Source organism: Opisthorchis viverrini (genome assembly GCF_000715545.1).
Source record: "Opisthorchis viverrini unplaced genomic scaffold opera_v5_81, whole genome shotgun sequence".
Taxonomy (NCBI): Eukaryota; Metazoa; Platyhelminthes; class Trematoda; order Opisthorchiida; family Opisthorchiidae; genus Opisthorchis; species Opisthorchis viverrini.
Window position 1 is genome coordinate 459,231 of NW_008751736.1, and position 20,758 is coordinate 479,988.

Consider the following 20,758-nt stretch of genomic DNA (forward strand, 5'->3'; position numbering starts at 1 on the left):
TCGCTCGCTGGGTCTTAAGGATCGCGTGTACTAGGCTACAGTTAGGGCTATTTTGTTGGATGGGTGCGAGATGTGGCCTCTGTGGACGGATGATGTGAGGCATCTTCAGTTTTTCGACCACCGATGCCTCAGAAGCGTGGCTGGTTTTGGATGGTGTCAGCAGATTAGTATCGTGGAAAACATCCAGCACCACCCGCTACGGTGAATCGGTCATGTGCGATGCATTCCAAAGCACCGTCTACCCAGACGAGTATTGTTCCCCGTTCCTCCTTCAGAATGGTGCAAACCGCGAGGTGGACGATGTGCGACTTGGCGGAAAGGTGTGAAAGAGATTACAAACAGTTTGGATGTTGTTATTGTATGACTCCCTGCGTGGGGTCCCCATGACTTCGCCTGCGTCTGTCTGGAGACATTGAAAGAACTGGCGGCTGATCGATGTTGGTGGCGTTCGTGCCGTCAGTTTCTTTCCAGATTGTCTGATTGAGCGCCTGGGGGTGCAGTCACCTCGGAATGCTCGACATAGGCTAGCACTAGGTCCCCTTCCTCATCTCCTCTTTTTTTTACTGTAGGGCTTTAAATATAACTGGACGAACCATTTGACCGCCCACAGTTTGCTATCACAACATATAGAATATCATTCACTACGAGAAAACAGGTACAGGTTCTCTGCAATCCAGACATAGTGATCAATGGCCCCAACCTCGTAGTCGAACGCAATGATTAATGATTTTCACTTCGTAGTCGAGTGTGTGTTCGAAACTGGATGCAACCACTCCAAATTATCAGCATCTTGTTGGGGACTAGAGGCATCGACTTGCACTTATTCTAATCAAAGAATGATAACTAGTCTCAAAGGTATTATTTTATAACAGTTGACGATTTAGCCTGAATTAGAGTCCCATAGAGCTAAGGTGGTGTCACGAGGCCTGGTTGGTTAGAGAACTCATTAACTAGGATGTACATGATCTAACGAAGTTTCTAAAACAGTTTCTCGATGATACTTCAGGTAGATATATCAGCTAAAATCGGACCAATATGAGATTCAATAACTACTCCATCTATCTGTCGGTACAGTGTATAAGCAAGAAGGACTTGCAAATGTGATGTACGGTTCGCATCTTCAGATTTCTGAGGAACAGGGAAATGTGTGGAGCGTATGGAGACGGAAGTGGAATCGGTCACGACACCGGGAGGCAGTGGCCCCTTCACGAGAATTTCGACGACTGATTCCAACACTGGATTCGAGCATAAATTGGTTTCCAACTTACGGCAAATTCCCAACTTACATGGTCGCACGTAAAACCGATTCTGGGTCGGAAAGAGGAATTTCGAAGGAGGCACTCCAAACCGGGAGTCATTGTGTTAGAGCATGGCCCACTGGGGTAGCCTGTACAAAATATGGAGTAATCTAAGCGTTGTGCTGAACGGCAGTGCATCTCTGTATCGGTCCCTTGGCTTCCTGCTCGGCCCACTGCGGCATATCAAAAGGCACGGTAGCTCTAGACAGCCCTTTATGGAGACAAAGGAAAGGTATTACAGCTGCATTTATAGGGTAATCACAGGGTGTTCCACAAGGTCGTGTTAGAATCTCCGTGAGGGGGCGAGAAGCGTCGAATCAAAGATGCTTGATCCGGATCGGCTGGCATTCTGACCAATCAGGGCATCCCTTCGTTTGGCCCGTATCCTGCACGTGACATCCGTCCAAACGATGTGGTGTTGGGTTATTCGGGACGGTTGGCCTCCGCACACTAAGGGAGCATGAAACCGCGTTAGATAGCCTTTATCGGGGGCACATATTTAAACTGGAAATAAGTTCAACTTGTTTGTACATTTCGAGGCAGCAACATCGTTACCTACCTACAGTTCGTGGAACGCGAACTCAGCTATCCTTAAAGTACTAGAAAGATGAGGCATTAGCCAATGGTAATTTGTATTGAAAGCCATCCCTTACATATTATATATATATATATATATAATAAATAAATGCATACTCTGAGTGACCTTGGACAGCGAGGCGTTCATTATCACCATATTTTACCTAACTGCTGTCTCCGCTCCAGTGCCTTAATGTCGGAAAAAGACTCGCCAACAAGGAGCTCAACAGTTTTATTGTGAACAAGCGAGTGCGAAAGCTACAAGGGGCCTCACGGTATATGAAGCGCATTTTTGACAGTGATCGGCTTTTGGTGAACACCCATCATCATCGACCGTGCTTCTATAGGATGGGGTCGTGGGCAGTACAGGTTAAGCAGTGGCTACTGGTGCTGGTCTTTAAGATCGAAAGTCCCGAGAAGCAGGTTGAGGTCTGATGACGATTCTTCAGCTTTTAAGATCGGGAACTCAGTTGGACTCAGCTGATTGACGTACCGTTTCCATAACGATCCAATCCGGATGAACCAGACACTCGAAATTTGAGCTGGTTTTGACAAGCATAAGTTTTCAGCCGACGATGTTGAAAAATGCAAACGATCGATCCAGTCTATGCCCAGGAGGTTAAGGTCACAAGCAACAAGACAGACAATACCGCGATCACGGTGGCCTGTTGTCTCCATTTCGCAATCAAATTCACCTAGCAATTAAAGCTCACCTCCCGAAGCATTCCTGGTGTTGATTGTCAATCTGAATTTCCGTGATCCGGTCTTCCTCCAGGTGCGACGGGCAACAGTCGTAATATCGTAAGCCGTATGGAGCTGCAATGGAATTGTGCCTCCGTTTGCTCTGATTGTAACACACTCACGGGGAGCATCGATCATATGTGGTTTGCGCTAAACGGGGGTTCTGGTGGGCTCCGTCTGCTTCGTGGTCCCCGGATTTGGCAGCGCCTTCGACTGGGTTTCCATGTCCGGCACTTGTCTTCCTTGTTTCCACGTCAATTGCACACTGAACACTTGGGCTTTCTATCAGGACACAGTCGCCCAAAATGCCCTTCGCCGAATTGCCGGCATGCCGATGGGGGCTTTGGACAATGGTCTTTCTAACATGGCCGTGTCACGTTTGAGACTCAACTCGTGACTAATGGCCTGCAGCGCTATTTCAGCAGATTGTTCAGTAATGTTCAACAGCCTCTCTCTAGCATTACTTTCTGAATGTGACCGAAGGCCATATATGAAAACAAGACACTTGAACTGGTCCTCCGTTATGGTATATTACGTGAACTGTTCACATTCAAGATTGACTCTATTGGCGTAAGTGATGTAGCCTTCGGTCTCCTTTCTCACGAGTTTCATACATCGATAGCAAATACTAAACAATGATGAACACTCACCAAAAACTGCTTGAAGTTTCTGCACGGCCTCGTCAAAGCTGAGATACCGTGTGTTCCTTCGCAGGGTGGAGCTGGGGGAGCGTGTGTTTTACGTCGTGCCAAGTTTTCTTAGCACTAGGGGCATCCATCGGGCATAATCTTTTTGCTTCAGTTCGACTTTGACCCACGAATCGAAGCTTAGGCCGGCATCATAGTCACAATGGCACTTCGCGATACTGTTGGCGATCGAGTCGACGGAATTCGCATCTGGAGCAGAATTTGGTGGTCCAACTGTGAGTTGCCGCGTCAAAATTTCCATCAGTCACAATAGTGCCACATCAAATTGACTTAGTTGTTGCAGCAGACTTTCCTTCAACGCTTCAGTAGTTGTTATTTTTTCGTAGATTCGGATGTCGCCAGTCTGTTGTATCTAACTCCTATCCCCTCTCCGGTGCCTTGGTGTCGGAAAAGACTCGTCATCAGAGAGCACAACAGCTTTGTTGCGAACAAGCGAGTGCAAAAACTGCAATGGGCCTCGCGGTATATAAAACACTTTTGACATTGATCGGCGTCTGGTGAACACCAATCATCATCGACCGTGCTTCTATGGGATTCCTAAACACTCATCATCCTCGGCCGTGCCTGTTGCAAGCCTGCACACTTGTCGACTCTTGCTGAATCGATTGACTGGTTGAATGTTCGATCGGAAGCTGGCTTTTCCGGCCCGGATGCTTGATGGCTTCGCTACTGTGATTTTTACGGGTTTGATTGTCTCAGTAGTTTTCAGGCGTTCTGGGACTGTTTTCAAGCATCTGACCTTCCTGATAATACTCAAAGTATAAGTATCGAATATGGAAGAAGAGCGAACTTTTTTAAAGTATCCAGGATGGCAGAAAAGGGCGCGAATAGCTGGAAGTGAAATGTCGAAAAATCAACTTGACAGTGGTTCTGCAAACAAAGAGTTTCTAGTAACTGACAAAGGATATGAAGTTTCGGACACTGTTTCTTCAATGTTTTAAGAAAGCTTTTGGACGATATTTGGAAGTGGGCTGCAGAAATCTGTACATGGCGTACTAGTCCTTAGCGTTTTCAGAATAAAAACGAATGAGCAGTACGTGTGGTGGGATGAAGTGCACGTGACACTAGGTTGGCTCTTAAGGTTCGACTGAACATGGTATTAACGCGAGTCTCAAATAATTCTCTCGTCTGTGATGCTACCGTTTTAGTCCCTGATTCAAAGTGATCCGATCTAGTGTTCTTGTGTGAGGCAGAGTTGGAGGGAATTCGGGAGCCCAGGAATTTCGAAACTGGTGTGACGGTGATACTACTGACGGGGTAGGCATGCGAGTAGTGTTTTCTTGTAAATCCGCTTTGCGTCTGTTGAAAAGTAGGATCTATTGCGAAATTTGTGGAGTCGCCTTGTGGCATTTGCCTAGATTTGAGCAACAGTCAATGAATATCCAGGAAAGTTCAGAAAGACGCGTTCAAAGATATGATGGGTATTCAGTTTTTGTAAACAAGATGCATATGAAAGTTTTGCCTCCCTGTCCAATAGTCTGTAACTGTTCAGTTTGTGTTTTCTAATAAATAACGCCGCAGTGAAGGCCTTCTTCCTTTCACTGGTAGCAGAAAAGCTGAGAAAGTTATGTAGCCTCGATGCACTACTCATGAAAAAGAACATCGTAGACGAGAGATTCAGTGGGGTTTCAGATGAGTCTCCCGTAAAAACCAAACTGCCATGCAGGTGAGTGTATTGGTTGGCAAGGTTGTTGTCGACCTGATAAGCAGATGTTCCACCACCAGCCCGGAGACGTACTCGATGTTTGTTTGATCACATCTGTTCGCATGTTACTCGTCCTCCATATGCTTCAAAACCGCGCTTCGCACACTGACTTCCGACACCTCATCGTGATACCTCGCTTATCCCTTCAAAATGGGTTATCTGAAGCATGTGCAGATTGTGGTCGAATAATCAAGGCATTATCCCGTAGAGGTGTCCTTGTGTGGAAAGTGGTCTTGATTTTTCTAGTACGATCACATGACTTTCACCTCCTAAAACAATGTCTTCAAACCCACTGAGTATCTTCTCCGGCAAATTACTCACGTTAACCGTGATTTTTTCCCCAGAACTTGTCAGTAGCTGGCCCAGTCTTGTGGACCGCCCAAGTTGAACATGTTCCGTCCACAAGTAGTAGGATGTAACGTTCTGTGTGTTTGACCCTGTACTACATACCTACTCTAGCCAGCCAATCAGCCTTCCACATTTTCATGAGAACCTCAAAGCATTCCCAGTCGAGGATCGTCTACATTTTCGAGGAGCTGGTCTGAGCAAAGTTGACCTGCTTGGCTTTGCAGTCTAGGTGTCAGGTTAAACTCTTGACTCCTCTAGGAAACTACTTATGAGTTCAGCTTGAAATGTGTTCACCAGCCTTTTCGTCTCCATATCGGCCATTGATTCGGTGGACAAAATGTCTTCCTATCATCCATCACCGCACTCGCGTACAATCCTCTGACTGACCCAGTAAGAGGATAACTCATCAATGGAGGCTTAGCACAAACAACAAAACTGCATTCGTGACAGTGCAGCAACCCTCGATTGAGTTGGTAAACATCGCATACGTTCGCTTTAACTCATGCTCATCGATCAGTGAAGTTACCTAGGTAGCATTTTGCACCTTTTCTGGCTGCATGGCAAATTCAGCGAATGTCCTGTGTTGATGAAAATCTGGATCTTACGGCGTTTCACACACAGTGGTTGTCGGTGAAGATGGCTGGGCGGAATGGTCATCATCCCATCTCATTTCACGCACCACACTGGGAACGTTCACATCAAGGAATTTACGGAAAAGAACTTGATTTTATATCCTATAAATGAGACATAAAGTCTTAGGCTGACTGAACTTCAAGAAGCTGTTGTAACGTGGCGCATATGGACTTACTGTGTCAGCTGTGACTCACATCAGTCAGCATCTCACCACACTACTGTAGAAGGTGCATTTCTTCCGTGGTTTCGGGGTCTGCCAATGATGGATGACTGATTTCTCATAGGAACCAAACATCAATAACGAGATATGAATACTTAATGTTACACTCACATGAAGCCTTACTGCAACCAGGTAGCCAGACAAGAGAATGTACACAGACGTCGTACTTTGAGTTTGCTATCGATTGATGAACTGCCGACTTATTGTATGATACGCATAAACTCTTTGTGGCGGTCTTGACTCCATACTGAATTGCTTTGTTGCAGTTGTTGTCATACCTATGAAGCCGAAATTCGATGTAAACTCAGAAGCCACATCCAAAACCACGAGAAAGTCACCGAATTTTCCACAACATTTTCAGAATCGCCCAAAGGATAGAAATCACAGTTAAGTGGTCGAACCTGTCTTCTGTCACCGAGCTTTTTGGCGATCTGAGCGCGTCAAAGTATTATCGGTTATTTGTGTTTCGCCCAGTCTGATCTGGAAACGAGTAACCTCCGATTATCATATGAGCTGCAAATCTTTGGGTTCTTAATCAAACAAGCCAATGGTATCATCATTCATCCATGCCATTCAGAATTAAGTCCTTCAGAGTCAGGTCACAACAAACAACCGTTTCCCTGTACTTTGAATAGGTGCTTTGTGATTCTGTCAAGTCATACTTCACTGCCAAGTCAGTGTTTGTCTTCCCCTGGATCGTTTCAATCCTTCGTGTGGTTGTGCGAAAGGGACTCTCGGTCAGCTGGTATACGGAGCACATGACGAAGCCAGTGCAACCTAAAAAGTGTGAACAGTTCACCTATCTAGTGCGAGTTATTTCTTCCAAAAACCATTTGAATGATGCTTCACTGACGATCAGGTGTTCCCACCAGACTCGGGAAATGCTTTGAAGACATCGGTGGTCAAACAGCGAAAGTCTTTTGACGTTCTCAGCCATTACCAGCAAACTCAGCTGAGCTGGTCATTGTTACCTCCAGCAAACTCAGCTGAGCTGGTCATTGTTGCCTCCCTGAATGGGGACCCCGTGACGGGACGCATCAATGATTAGAGACACTGTCAGACATGACCCGGTCGCGCTCTCAATGGCGCTCGTGCATTCAAGCTGTTGTGTTCATTGCATAGCTCCCCTTCCCAATGAAAAGTCTACTGCCACCCTTGTATTTAGGAATCAATTGTGTCAGCTACCGCCTTCAATGCGTGGCTATCTACCCCACCTCCCCAAATCATCGGCGAACGACAGCTATAACCACCGCAGAGCAAGTACGCGGTTCTACAACTGATGACGATAAGAATTTTCATTCGGAACTCGCCACGTTTGTGTCTTGGTATCACGTGAACTTTCTTCCTTCAAATGAAGTCAGTCAGTCTGAGCCGAAAAGCTGACTCATCGTCGGTGAGCATCATCAGCAGTGCGTCTTTCGCCAATCGTTGACGTGATCTGAATCCACGATCTCCTGTCTATACCATGCCATGCGACCACTGCGATTGGCTCGCAGTTAAGATGTAGAACCACTACCGTGGGTTCGGGTCGCTTTAGAGATTCATGGCCGTTCCAAAAAAGGAGAGTCGTGCGGTGCCTCTTGGCCTTTCAGTACAGATTGACCTTGCTCACGAGATGAAACTGAAGCTTCGAAATCCCAATGAATCGTTCATTCTGCTGCGCCCTGCAGCTTAAGAGAGATCAAATTTGATAATCGCTTTAAAATCCAATACTATCCAGCTCACTTCTTTGAAAATAGATACATTATTCGAGAGATACACTCATTTGCAGACCAATTCGGTTTTCACGAGAGACTCAACTGAATCTCTCGTTTATGATATTCTGCAACTGAATGCGCTGCGCACAGGCCGCCTCATGTTTCAGTTGGCACGATATTCGGGATATCACAGTATATTTTCATGAAGGATACTACTCACAAGTTTGCTAAAAACTCTTCGACATTATTTCTCCGATAGTTCGCTCTTGACGCCAAATGAATGAACGTTTGATCAAAGTCTTGTGATATCGCTTGGTCCAGTAAATCCACTCGTGTCCTTTGGGATTGGTTGACAGTGCTCTAACGACATGGCAGGTTATATATCATAGATTAGATTGGGTATCACTGCTTGGGTCAAGACAATCAGAACCGCCCGGAATCCGTCCAAACGTTACCCAAATGTCCAGTCTATTTTCACATCATTTCCTGACTGAGCCAACTGACCGATAATCATAGGACCTCTTTGAAGTGATGGTTTTTTCGTTTCATCCACTTTCGGTTTGAGCGGTATGTTTAAAAAATTAGAAAAATCCCTTTATTTTATCATTTAACAGACTGTTTCACGTACTATTGATATCGGTCAATCCCTCGCTGGCCCGCCGCGTTCGATCGCCTCGGGTTGTATGTTTTTCTCTGTTGTACGCGTTTTTACTAATCAAATTGTCGGTCTGCGTGTTGCACTGACAATGCATTTTGACTGTCTCCACTGGACATGGTGGCATATGGGCCAATTTGCATGCGATGTATCGATGAGCACTTGGCGATCGCTCGTCCGTATCGATTCGGTCACGTGCACCATCACCGTCATCTGAGTTAGGGCACTCGAATTGCTCTCATCGCACTTTATCTACACACGGCCAGGTAACATCGGCGAACTGATATGCAAAGTTCGAGATTATCATTGAAACGTACGCTTAACCATCCACGTAACAAACGCAAAGTTGTCTATATGCAGATGACAACATTCCTTTGCTTGTGTGGTCTCAGTGGTGTGACCATCCGAGCCGACAGGTGTAATTATTTGCTGTCCATAATGAACCAGAGACCACACAATACCAACTAGACCGGTGAAATGAGTTAAACTTATAGCCTCTCGCGCAGGCATATATCTGACACAAAAAGGTGTGCATTAACTAGAGAGAGGCACTCAAGATGGTCAGATTGTGGTAGTCGACCCAAATTTCAACCGCTGCATGCCATGACGAAACGTTTAGCGGGGGCGTTTCACAGTTCATCTGTTTCGATACTGGTATCATGATTTTGCCGTCTTATCCACCCGGAGATATATTCCTAGTCACTCCACTTCGTCCATTCCTTTCACATCCTTTGTTTCTTGTCCACAGCTGCCTGACCCAAAAGTTCCACCCAGATCTTCCTCAGGCCGCAGTTGTCATTTGTTTCCACAATGAAGCCTGGTCAGCACTGCTCCGTTCGGTACATTCTGTGATGGACAATGCACCGAGCCACCTGCTCAAAGAAATCATTTTAGTAGACGATTTCTCTGACCGCGGTAAGTTTCTGAGTTGAACCGCTCGCATTCGAAGCAAGTTAGCTAATGCGTCGCAACAGTTTTACTAGCTCCTCCAGTGTCTTGTCGTTGTTCTTGCTAGTGAACAGTCCTGATCTAACTGACACTAACCAGTGCTGCTTCAACCGCCAGGCCATTGAGGTCCATTTGCCGGGTCGAAAATCTTCAGCTGAGATGTCTTGTCGGCACGTTTACCTTTTTGTCCGTTTATTTTACCCCCAAATCAACATCCACAACATCCCACAGATTGTCACTCCAGACAACTCGTTTTAATTTATGCAGCGTGCCTGACTGTTCGACATTCGTGGCATGACTTATCGTGGTTTTCTGTTCCCCTAGTCCCGTTCAAGTTGAACGTATCGCTTGTCACCGTCGAGTGGTTAACTTGTCGCCAAAGGTTAAGTTACCACAAACTGTTATCATGAAAGTATACCTACATACACATCTACCATTCTGATTTCACGTAAGCCAAATTGTCCGGCAGACTTCAACCGTCCGTGACGTCACCTGACTGGGAAATTCTGACAAGCGGGTTGAGCGGCCGACACAACCAGGACAAATGTCCTGAGTCGTTGTTCGATCAAGCGTGAACATGTTCACCTTCCCAGACGTAATAATTCACGCGTCGTTGTTCGATCAAGCGTGAACATGTTCGCCTTCCCAGAAGTAGCATCCAACGTGCAGTGTTGGAGTAGTTTTAACATGTTTGCCCTGAGTTTCAGGTGTCCGGAATTCAAAACCAGGTACCAGCAAGGGTATGCACTACTGATGAGCTCTAATAAGAGCGAAACTGCAGTCCAGTGCTCTCATTCATTGGTATAAACTCACCAGAATAACCGTTCCAGGACAGAAGAAGGACTGTTCAAACAAGAGTGGTGTGAGCGTGAATTCTGCAAACCCCACTGGCCATCAGATATGACCTCAAATGTAGTTTCTGTATTTTCACTTCATATCCTCAACTGCTATGCGGTAAATTCAACTGCAGTTCGAGGATGATTTTCGCATTGGCCTTCCAAAAGTGTTGTGTTTGGTCACAACCAGGGGCAATGAACACCACCAAATGAACTTGAGGTCTTTTTCTGCTCCAAGGAAGCACTAATTTAACGGGGTCAGCCAGGTGCGGAGGTGTTGCCGGAGCTGTTGTTCAAGTTGAAAGTGAGGTAGACCAAAAAGCCACAAGCTCAGGAACAGTGCCTGAGTCGCGTTCACGCGGTACAGTGGACCAACGGAAAACCTAGAGCGGGATGGATATCAGACCGAGTGGGGAGTCATATACCATCAAGTGACACTCAGTCCCGCATATCCCGGCATGGAACAGTCGATCGTGAATTGACTGATTCGTACAGCGTCTGGCCACGGCAACTTTCTGGCTCTCACGGATTCCGCTGCAGATAACTCGATGCGACAAAAATGTCATCATAGCTAGAGACCTCAACGTTGGGCAGAGGGGACTTCACAGTCAGTCTGCCGGCTATCATTCTTACTTCCACGCGTGTTATCTTTCCAAAGAGTGACAGAGAGTGTACGATACGCGGATATCGTGTTCGCAAGTAAGATATATTTCATCGAATTGATGAACCGTCTAGCTGAATAATAACGAGAAACGGCGGACCTCATATCTCAGAAATACTTTCGCAACTCATTTCGCACTCATCCAAACATTCGAGCAATTTCTATTTTTCATGCTCTGGTTTTTCTGGGGAGTGAGCTGCACTCTCTGAAACCGAAGTCAACAGACACAACTAAACAATCGTAAGGACTAGCACATCAAAAAAGCAACATTCCAACACGTACGAACCAAAATCAACAATTCAATCTATCCTGAACGAAACGAAACCACCACAACTAACACCCATGTAGTTAACATATGTTTTTCCTGACACAGGCCGTTAACAATACCATACACCCGGACACCAAGCTATGCAGCCATGTTTCCATCCAAGACAGATGTGTATCAAAAACTCGAATTGTCGCCATTTTTCACGTTTTACTCCTCTCCACACGACTGCAAACCGACGCTCTGAGTGGGATACACTTTGCCGACTGACTTCCGATCGGTGCGATAAAGTTATCGCCGAAACGACCTAAACGGACCATCTGTGATATGACCTAGATACAAGCTTCAGCTCATCACGTCATCATGTGTTGTTGATCGAAAACAATTTCAGACCACCGGAACTACCATACAAAACTTCGAGTGACCTCGGTCACATTAGCAATGGCTTTCGGCTGGCTGGATGACGTCATCGGGGGCGGCTAATCAGCATGGATTTAGTGGCTTCAGAGACCTCGTTCAAGGTCATCTTTTGTGCTGCATTCTGTCTCAGATACTTCGAACCTGGAAGTGTTTTACGCGCCCACATTCCTGTTCGCTGTCCAGTTTAACTTCAACCCTCACTAGACATACGTATTTGCAAGATACTTTGAACGAAGCAATTATTCTTAGTTCACGGTTTCCGCGTTCAGTTGTAATTCCACATTGGACCAAGGAGGCCATAACTTCTGATTATCAATTGTCGTTTCCGTGGCAAAGCGTCAACACCATCCGCACTCGTGGGTTACACAACCGCTGTTCATATGCGTCGGTCCACTTAAATCACTTGGCCAGCAACTGATGCACACATAAGTTGGTAGATGTTGACATTTCGAATTTGTGACATCACCGGTAATAGTGAACTACGACGAACGGATGACATCCCGAAAAAAATCACCAGACCAACGTTACCCAGCATGTGGACAATATCGAAAATTGCGGTACCTAAGCCACGGTAACAAAAAATAGGCGTACACTGACCGCTCCCTAGAAAACAATACTCACAGTGCCGAAAAGAAGACGAATCCCCGAAAAGCCCGTCAAAGTATCCGGGGTTGTGATTTCACTAGACAACCAGTGCTCAATTTCATGCGCCTTGTTTTCATTGCATCATACTTGTATGGCCCATCACACATGAAAGCGGAGTTCGGGTAAAGCCAATCTACCATATTTCATCAGTGATTCCTTCAAGTCGAAAGCCAGTTTGCCTGGAAGCCAAACTGGTGGTTTCTTACGACACGCGGTACATCAGAAAGTTCTTTGCTACTGTTGTCACATTCACCAGCAAATCTGAAACACAATCTGTTCACTTTGAAAGCCGCCCATTTTAACGAAGTAAAGTGCACTTCTACAAATCACTCAGCCTCGTCAAAGCAGTGAAGCAGTCTGACAACTTTCCCATCGGAGTTTCTGGGGCGAACGCGCAAAATCGTAGCAAAAAATGATTCGAATGTATTACACTCCTCGGGGCTTGCTTCAGTACCAACCCATTGGTATACATCCGTTACCTCNCCACCAGTGAACGGACCCAAGCCATCCATATCCTGGTACATTCCCTCTTTATCTCCACCACCTTTTACAAATGTCCCATTGACCAATATCATCTGTGGTTTCGGGACGAATTCGAAATTTGTAATTATTTTATCCACTCGTCGACGTGCGTTCAACTGACAGTTCAACGGCAACCTATATAGACGAATTGATGTTTTCTTATCTGATATCTCTGTGTGGTCTGTTTACTTGCAGATATGCGCGCATGGTAGCGCTGGATAGGGAGTCCACTGATGGTTCCGAACAATCCCACTGAAACATTCGTATCTGACTGCTTTAATCGTACCCATTTCCGTACAAGCTTCGCCATAGAACATAAGGCTGTGCTTTTTGAACGTGCATTTCAATTATCTATCAGATATAAAAACGTTATCCCGTCAAAAGCATTGATTCAAGAGCTTCAGTGAGGCGTTGTGGAACGAAATGACAAAGGTGCGGTTAGAGGAGAGGTGTCCAGAAAGTGGCTGACAATCTCCCCTAAGACCAACTATAGCAACGGCGATGGAGGTCTCTTTGGGGGCTCACCTTTCACAGGCGATTCGGCTAATAAGGTGTAAGTTGGGGAACGCCTTAAACGTTGTTCTGTTTTCATAAAGGAAACTACTCACAAGGTTGCTAAAAACTCTTCGACAGCCCACGACCGGTTTCGCCCTTCCGTTTGGGGCTCGTCAGGTAATCGCAGTCCCCGGGTTTCCGCCAACCTTATGTTTTACTTAAACCTAAATTGGACTGTTTTCGAGAAATACACCCATTTGCAAATCAATTTGGTTTTCACGGGAGACTCAACTGAATCTCTCGTTCTATATTTGTAATGTACTACTCATAAGGTTGCTGAAAATCCATCGGTTTGCGGTTTTCAATCGGTAACCCGAGAATCACTTGGCCATTAAGTGATGACCAAACCAATATCCAGCAAAAATACAACTACTAAACAGTCCAATTTGGGTTCAATTAGATCATAATGTTGACGGAGACTCACCTGGAACCCAGCTGAATCTCTCGTTTATGATGTTCTCAGGCAACTGAATGTGCTGCACCAGGCCGCCTCATGTTTCAGTCGCTACGATATTTGAAATATCGCGATACATGTATATCTTTGTAATGTACTACTCATAAGGTTGTTGGTGCAGCACATTCAGTTGCCTGAGAACATCATAAACGAGAGATTCAGCTGGGTTCCAGGTGAGTCGCTCGAAAGAACCAAATTGGTTTGCAGATGAGTGTATATTCGCTAATCTCTCGTTCTGTTCTGTTCCTTCAAAAGCTAACGGCGTTGCTCTCACCCATGTTAATCTATTCATTTGGCTACGTCTGCAACGACCGGCCAGCTTAATGTAGTGTTCTTGAGTGCCTCCCCGATCCGCGGTCACACAAGAATGCGGTTTTTGCCAGGACAAGGCTCACAAACTGGTTGGCAAAAAAAAACACAAGGCTGGCGCACAGAGTCGCACCCTTTCCTACAGGACTGAAAATAGCAACTGGTACTAGAACGCATACGCCCGGGTTGCGCAAGCTGACAAGGGCACACCAGTTAACTTGCCCCCAATAGTTAGGTTGGATCAGGTGATATTTGGCGTGCCTCTTCCCTCTTCTATTAGTTCTCCATCTGTATTTCTCACATATTCATTTAGGATAATCATTCTCCCTCCAGCACGACCGTGAGGTTGTGCACGGCTGTCGCTCGACTGTTTTTGCTTCTGTCTTTCACGGCATAACGGAGCCAAATTCGAAAAATTCCTATGAAGTAATCGATGGAAATTACGAATCATTCGTTTAAGGAAAGTATTCAGGAGAAAATGTCTTGAAGGAGCAAATGGGAAGATATGGTTGTCAGCCTCCTCCACATTCAGAGGTGTGGTGTAACTGGGTGTACGCAGGCGGAGTTCATGCTTGGAACATAGATGTGCGCATACCAGGGAACTCATACGTTTAAACCCACCAGGACCATGCGTCAAAATGAGTACACCAAGCATGTACCTCAGCCGTAGGTCAGTTCACTTGAAAATACATAATATGGCAAAAAACGAAAAGTAATTTTAAAGACCCCCAGGGATAATTCATGTACCAAAGCAAAGTTAACGAGAGAAGTGTGTTGTTCGAGTTCTTCCCCAACCTTAAACTCCTACATTCCCTCTCAGCACCGGACATTGAAGTACCAGCTATCGTGAGTTTGGCACCACTTTGTCGAAAGCACCGCACAAAACGACCAGATGTCCGCTTTCAGTAAAGGAAATATGATGTACAACATCGGTGCCGCAGATTTGTGTTGCTGGAGTAATACAATAACCGCGTTGTGTTTCCAATGGTTCCGGCTCTCACGACACCGATGGTTCGACATGTGACCACGTTTACATGGTCGCAACACTGTGACTGGATTATTCCGGGACTTCCAGGCCGCTCCATAGCATGCCTCGCTCTCTCGTTACAAACGTGCATCTTTGCAGCACAACCTAGTCTTCTTGGCCATTTCGAACAACCACTCCTCTGTACGACAGGCTTCGGGAATAATACTGTCCACAATAAGGGTGAGACTAATTTGCCAACGTACTTTTTACTCCGAAGAGCTTGGAATGTAACCCAGATTTCAATCAATCGTAAAATGTTTGGGAAGTCATCGTTTCAGAGGGGTTTAGTAAACAATCGGTGGATTTTTTGATGGGCAACGTTTCGCTTTTGACACAAAAGCTTCGTCAGGCCAAGTGAGTAAGTAAGTAGGTTGATTGGGTTTTGAGGCAGTCAGGGAACCAATCTGTGAGATCCCGTATGACTAGGACTTAATCAGTGCTGGATGTTCGGTCTGATGTGCCTATTTGTTGATTAGTGGGGATGACTAAGATTTACGATAGACTGGTTAAGGGGAGGATTCGTCCCTTGCTTTTTCAGCCTAGCACACCTTAATGGAAAATTCCTCTTGGGATCGTTCACAGATTTCGTCCACCTGTGTTCGTCCAAGGGTGCTGGGGCAATTGGTTTGGGGATGGGGGTGGGCTGATTAATTGGATCTAACTCTACTGGGATTTTGTACTTTTAGACCCAGGCCATTTCGCTGATAACTGCACACCGCCTCGTGTCATCTCGGCTGATGTAAGACCGCTCTTCACACGTTTGCAAGTTCTACNTCTATTCTATTCAACCCAGATTTCCTTATTCGATTGCTATAACGAATGGCTACTAAGCCACTTCACCTGCTACAGTTTCCAACTGATTTCCTACTCTGACTGCTGTATCCTGCAGAACTGACTAGAGCAGTCTACTCTGAATGCATCTGTTACCCGCACACACACAGCAAGTGCGCAGAATTGCGCACATCCGGTGCACATTGGAGTTGAAAATGACGTCACTTTGTAGCTACTTCATGTCACTTCCATTTGACACCCTCTAAACACAAAGTAGGAGGATCACTGTCACGAAACATGTGGTTCTACAACCAGGCAAGTACTGAAACATTTGGGTTGCGTCAGGATTTCTACGACAGATGGCAACAGGAGTAAGAATATACTGAGTGATGCAGCAAGCTCTATTCTATGAAGCGGCAGTCTAACTGTGGAGGTGACTCACACCCCAGGTCATATCAACTTGCAAACATCAGAGTGAACCCCCATTTCCCAAAGTACCTCATGAAACATTCAACTAAAAGATTTTAACATCAACTGGGTGAACATTCCGTTTTTCTGAGTGGATAAAAATGTTCCGGTCTTCTGCTAGCGAGCAGGCGTACTTTTAAAGTGCATTTCTTCACAATTAGTCATCAAAACGATAGTGTCATTATGGTCATAGGTACCAGATGTGAAAAACGGTCGTGCAGCCCATGAGTGCGGACGGTGTTGACGCTTTGTCACGGAAACAACACTTGGTAATCAGAAGTTATGGGCTCCTCGGTCCAATGCGGAATTACAACTGGACGCGGAAACCGTGTACTAAGAATGATTACGTCGTTCAAAGTATCTTGCAAATACGTATGTCTAGTAAGGATTGAAGTTAAACTGGACAGCGAACAGGAATGTGGGCGCGTAAAACACTTCCAGGTTCGAAGTATCTGAGACAGAATGCAGCACAAAAGATGACCTTGAACGAGGTCTCTGAAGCCACTAAATCCATGCTGATTAGCCGCCCCCGATGACGTCATCCAGCCAGCCGAAAGCCATTGCTAATGTGACGGAGGTCACTCGAAGTTTTGTATGGTAGTTCCGGTGGTCTGAAATTGTTTTCGATCAACAACACATGATGACGTGATGAGCTGAAGCTTGTATCTAGGTCACATCACAGATGGTCCGTTTAGGTCGTTTCGGCGATAACTTTATCGCACCGATCGGAAGTCAGTCGGCAAAGTGTATCCCACTCAGAGCGTCGGTTTGCAGTCGTGTGGAGAGGAGTAAAACGTGAAAAATGACGACAATTCGAGCTTTTGATACACATCTGTCTTGGATGGAAACATGGCTGCATAGCTTGGTGTTCGTTAATGACCTGCGTCAGAAAAACACATTATATGCGAATTATCTGTGTGTTAGTTGCTTGTCGCAATGGCTTCCTTTCTTTCAGAATAGACTGAATTGTTGATTTTGGTTGCTTTTTTGGTGTGCTAGTCCTTATCATTGTTTAGTTGTGTTGGTTGGCTTCGGTTTCAGAAGGTGCAGCTCACTCCCCAGAAAAACCAGAGCATGAAAAATAGAAATTGCTCGAATGTTTTGATGAGTGCGAAATGAGTTGCGAAAGTATTTCTGAGATCCACCGTTTCTCGCCGTAGTTCAGCGTTTTCTACTTCAAGTTCGCCACGATGTGATAATTCGGCGCATGCTGGATCTCTAAATTGCCTGGGGCTCGAGAGGAGACCACCGACGGCCCCAACGTAACCTGCTTTACGCTCAATCACCTCTACATACTGAATAGAACAGGGAGGCATATGTGTATAGGTTTCATCTATCCGTGGGGCTAATGCTTACCAGAAGTTTGATTGACAAGAAGGGACACCTACACCTTTTATTTGCCAGTGTTAACATCAGAATGGCTGTGAAAAACCTTCCTTTTGATAAACGTTAGTCATCATTGTGGTTAAACATTTAGGTCTTCAAGCAGGGTTCTCACTTGAAACGAACTGTACAATAAAGCACGTGAGGGCAGTTTTTAACCCCATAACTTTCACATGGACATGCTATGAATATACGAACCCATAAGTGGTATTCGGGAGCAGTGTTTACCACGGTATTCTTCAGATATTTTACGTGATTCCCAGTCTGCGAGATTTGATCTGTCAGGAATCGAAAAGTTGATGAAACGCGATGTTCCCTTTCGAAATACGCGGGTATTTCCCAATACCAATTTAATAACCTTCATGGTGAAGTGTCCCGTTAATTCAATGTGTTTGGACATCGCAGAACTAAATGAGCTGTTTCTTGAGGGATGCCTAGAGCCCATCGGTTAAGTTTTCACCCAGGGACGAGATCGCCCAGGGCTTAGAGGGCGAATTTACTGACCGGAAACTCCGTGGTTCGAACCCCACCTCTGCCTCTTGACCTCCCCTCTCTAGCAGTATACCAGCCCTCGTTCTTCCTTCGGTTGGCATGTACCGGAATGGTTCTAAAGCTGAACGGTTACCTTTTTCGCCCGTCACCCAGGTGCCTGTGACGCCAGCAGTAAAAAAGACCATGTGCTTTCCAAGTTTTTAATATAGTGCATTTTCCCCACTGGTTTGATATCGCAGTTCAGATTACTTTCCTGCTTAATCTAAACGTAGGTAGCTTCTGTTGTGTAAAGTTAAGTGTCTAGGCCAGTCTACCAATCTGTGATCGCTCTGGGCATACGCTTCTGGAGCCGGAAGGAATTACTTAGGGATTACTTTTCTTGTTTAATTTTTTTCAGAGTTGTCGAAAAACGCTAGTCGACGGTTTAATTTTACTCAGTGTAGTACCTTTGCATAAGACGACCTAACGACGCCGTCTTATCAAGAACCCTAACCGAATGTGATGCTGTCTGCTGGCGATTGCTCTGTGGTTATGGCACGAACTTAGTGGCCAGAATGTCCGTGGTTCGAACCCAACCTCTGCATATAAATTTCTCTGTCTATGGTTGGTTAGCCTGACAGTATCCTAGTCCTCGTGCTTCCTTCGTGGTGCGAAATGAGTTGCGAAATTATTTCTGAGATCCACCGTTTCCCGCCGTAGTTCAGCGTTTTCTACTTCAAGTTCGCCCCGATCTGTTTTCCGCGCATGCTTGTTTTCTAAATTGAGTGGGTGCCGAGAGGAGACCACTGACGGCCCCAGCATAACCTGCTTTACGTTCAGTCACCTCTACATACTGAATAGAACAGAGAGACATGTGTATAGGTTTCATCTATCCATAGAGCTAATGCTGACCAGAAGTTTGATTAGCAAGAAGGCATCTAAACCTGTTATTGCCCAGTGCTAACATCATCAGAATGGCGGATAAACGTTAGTCATCATTGTGGTTAAACATTTAGGTCTTCAAGCAGGGTTCTCACTTGAAACGAACTGTACAATAAAGCACGTGAGGGCAGTTTTTAACCCCATAACTTTCACATGGACATGCTATGAATATACGAACCCATAAGTGGTATTCGGGAGCAGTGTTTACCACGGTAGTTTTAAGATATTTTACGTGATTCTCAGTCTGCGAGATTTGATCCGTCGGGAGACGAAAAGCTGATGAATCGCGACGTTCCCTTTTGGAATATGGGGGTGTTTCCCAATCCCAATAAACTGGCCTTCATGGTGAAGTGTCCCGTTAATTCAGTGTGTTTGGACATCACAGAACTAAGCTCAGTTGGTAGCTGGGCTTCCGTAGGGAGTAGGGCCGAGAGGCGAGAGGTGCAGGGGCTAGATAGCCCAGGGGTTAGAGGGCGAATTTACTGACCGGAACCTCCGTGGTTCGAACCCCACCTCTGCCTCTTGACCTCCCCTCTCTAGCAGTATACCAGCCCTCGTTCTTCCTTCGGTTGTCATGTACCGGGGGTTCTAAAGCTGAACGGTTACCTTTTTCGCCCGTCACCCAGGTGCCTGAAAATAAATGGAGTTGTGACGCCAGCAGTAAAAAAGACCATATGCTTTCCAAGTTTTTAATATAGTGCATTTTCCCCACTGGTTTGATATCGCTTATTCTAAACGTAGGTAGCTTCTGTTGTGTAAAGTCAAGTGTCTAGGCCAGTCTACCAATCTGTGATCGCTCTGGGCATACGCTTCTGGAGCCGGAAGGAATTACTTAGGGATTACTTTCCTTGTTTAGTTTTTTTTTCAAAGTTGTCGAAAAACGCTAGTCGGTGGTTTAATTTTACTCAATGTAGTACCTTTGCATAAAACGGTCTAACGACGCCGTCTTATCAAGAACCCTAACCGAATGTGATGCTGTCTGCTGGCGATTGCTCTGTGGTTATAGCTCTGTGGTTATGGCACGAACTTAGTGGCCGGAATGTCCGTGGTTCGAACCCAACCTCTGCATATAAATTTCTCTGTCTATGGTTGGTTAGCCTGACAGTATCCTAGTCCTCGTGCTTCCTTCGTGGCAACCATACACCGAAAGGGTGTTGCAGGCGATCCGCAAAAATAGTAAGCGGTACTATCACTCTAGTTCAACCGGACAGCGGTGGTTGTCTGCCATTCGTTGTTCCCTGTTAGCACATCATGTACTTACTCCAAGTTCGCACTTCAACTTGGCTTGTAGAAGGCAGTAAACTACACATTTGTATAAATCAAGGTAACTCAAGGTTATATTGGTCTAAAAAGCATTTTGCTTTACAATGACCAAAGGATATTGGTGTGTGTGTATGTATACAGATGAACGGAATGATATGACATATATGTTCTATTGTTTGTAATCTGCATCTCAAATGTTGATGAGGGAAGTTGGGTGAGATCTTATGTATTCGTCAAG

General features: G+C 45.6%; 1 protein-coding gene across 1 annotated transcript in view; it reads left to right on the forward strand.

Moving 5' to 3' along the window:
- T265_04698 (hypothetical protein) overlaps nucleotides 1–20,758 on the forward strand; it is a gene marked incomplete at both ends in the record, with an annotated part of 99,706 nt that overhangs the window by 18,478 nt on the left and 60,470 nt on the right. The window contains one exon of the mRNA XM_009169502.1: nucleotides 9,329–9,495. Within this exon, the coding sequence (XP_009167766.1) occupies nucleotides 9,329–9,495 (167 nt within the window). The remainder of the gene's footprint in view (nucleotides 1–9,328; nucleotides 9,496–20,758) is intronic.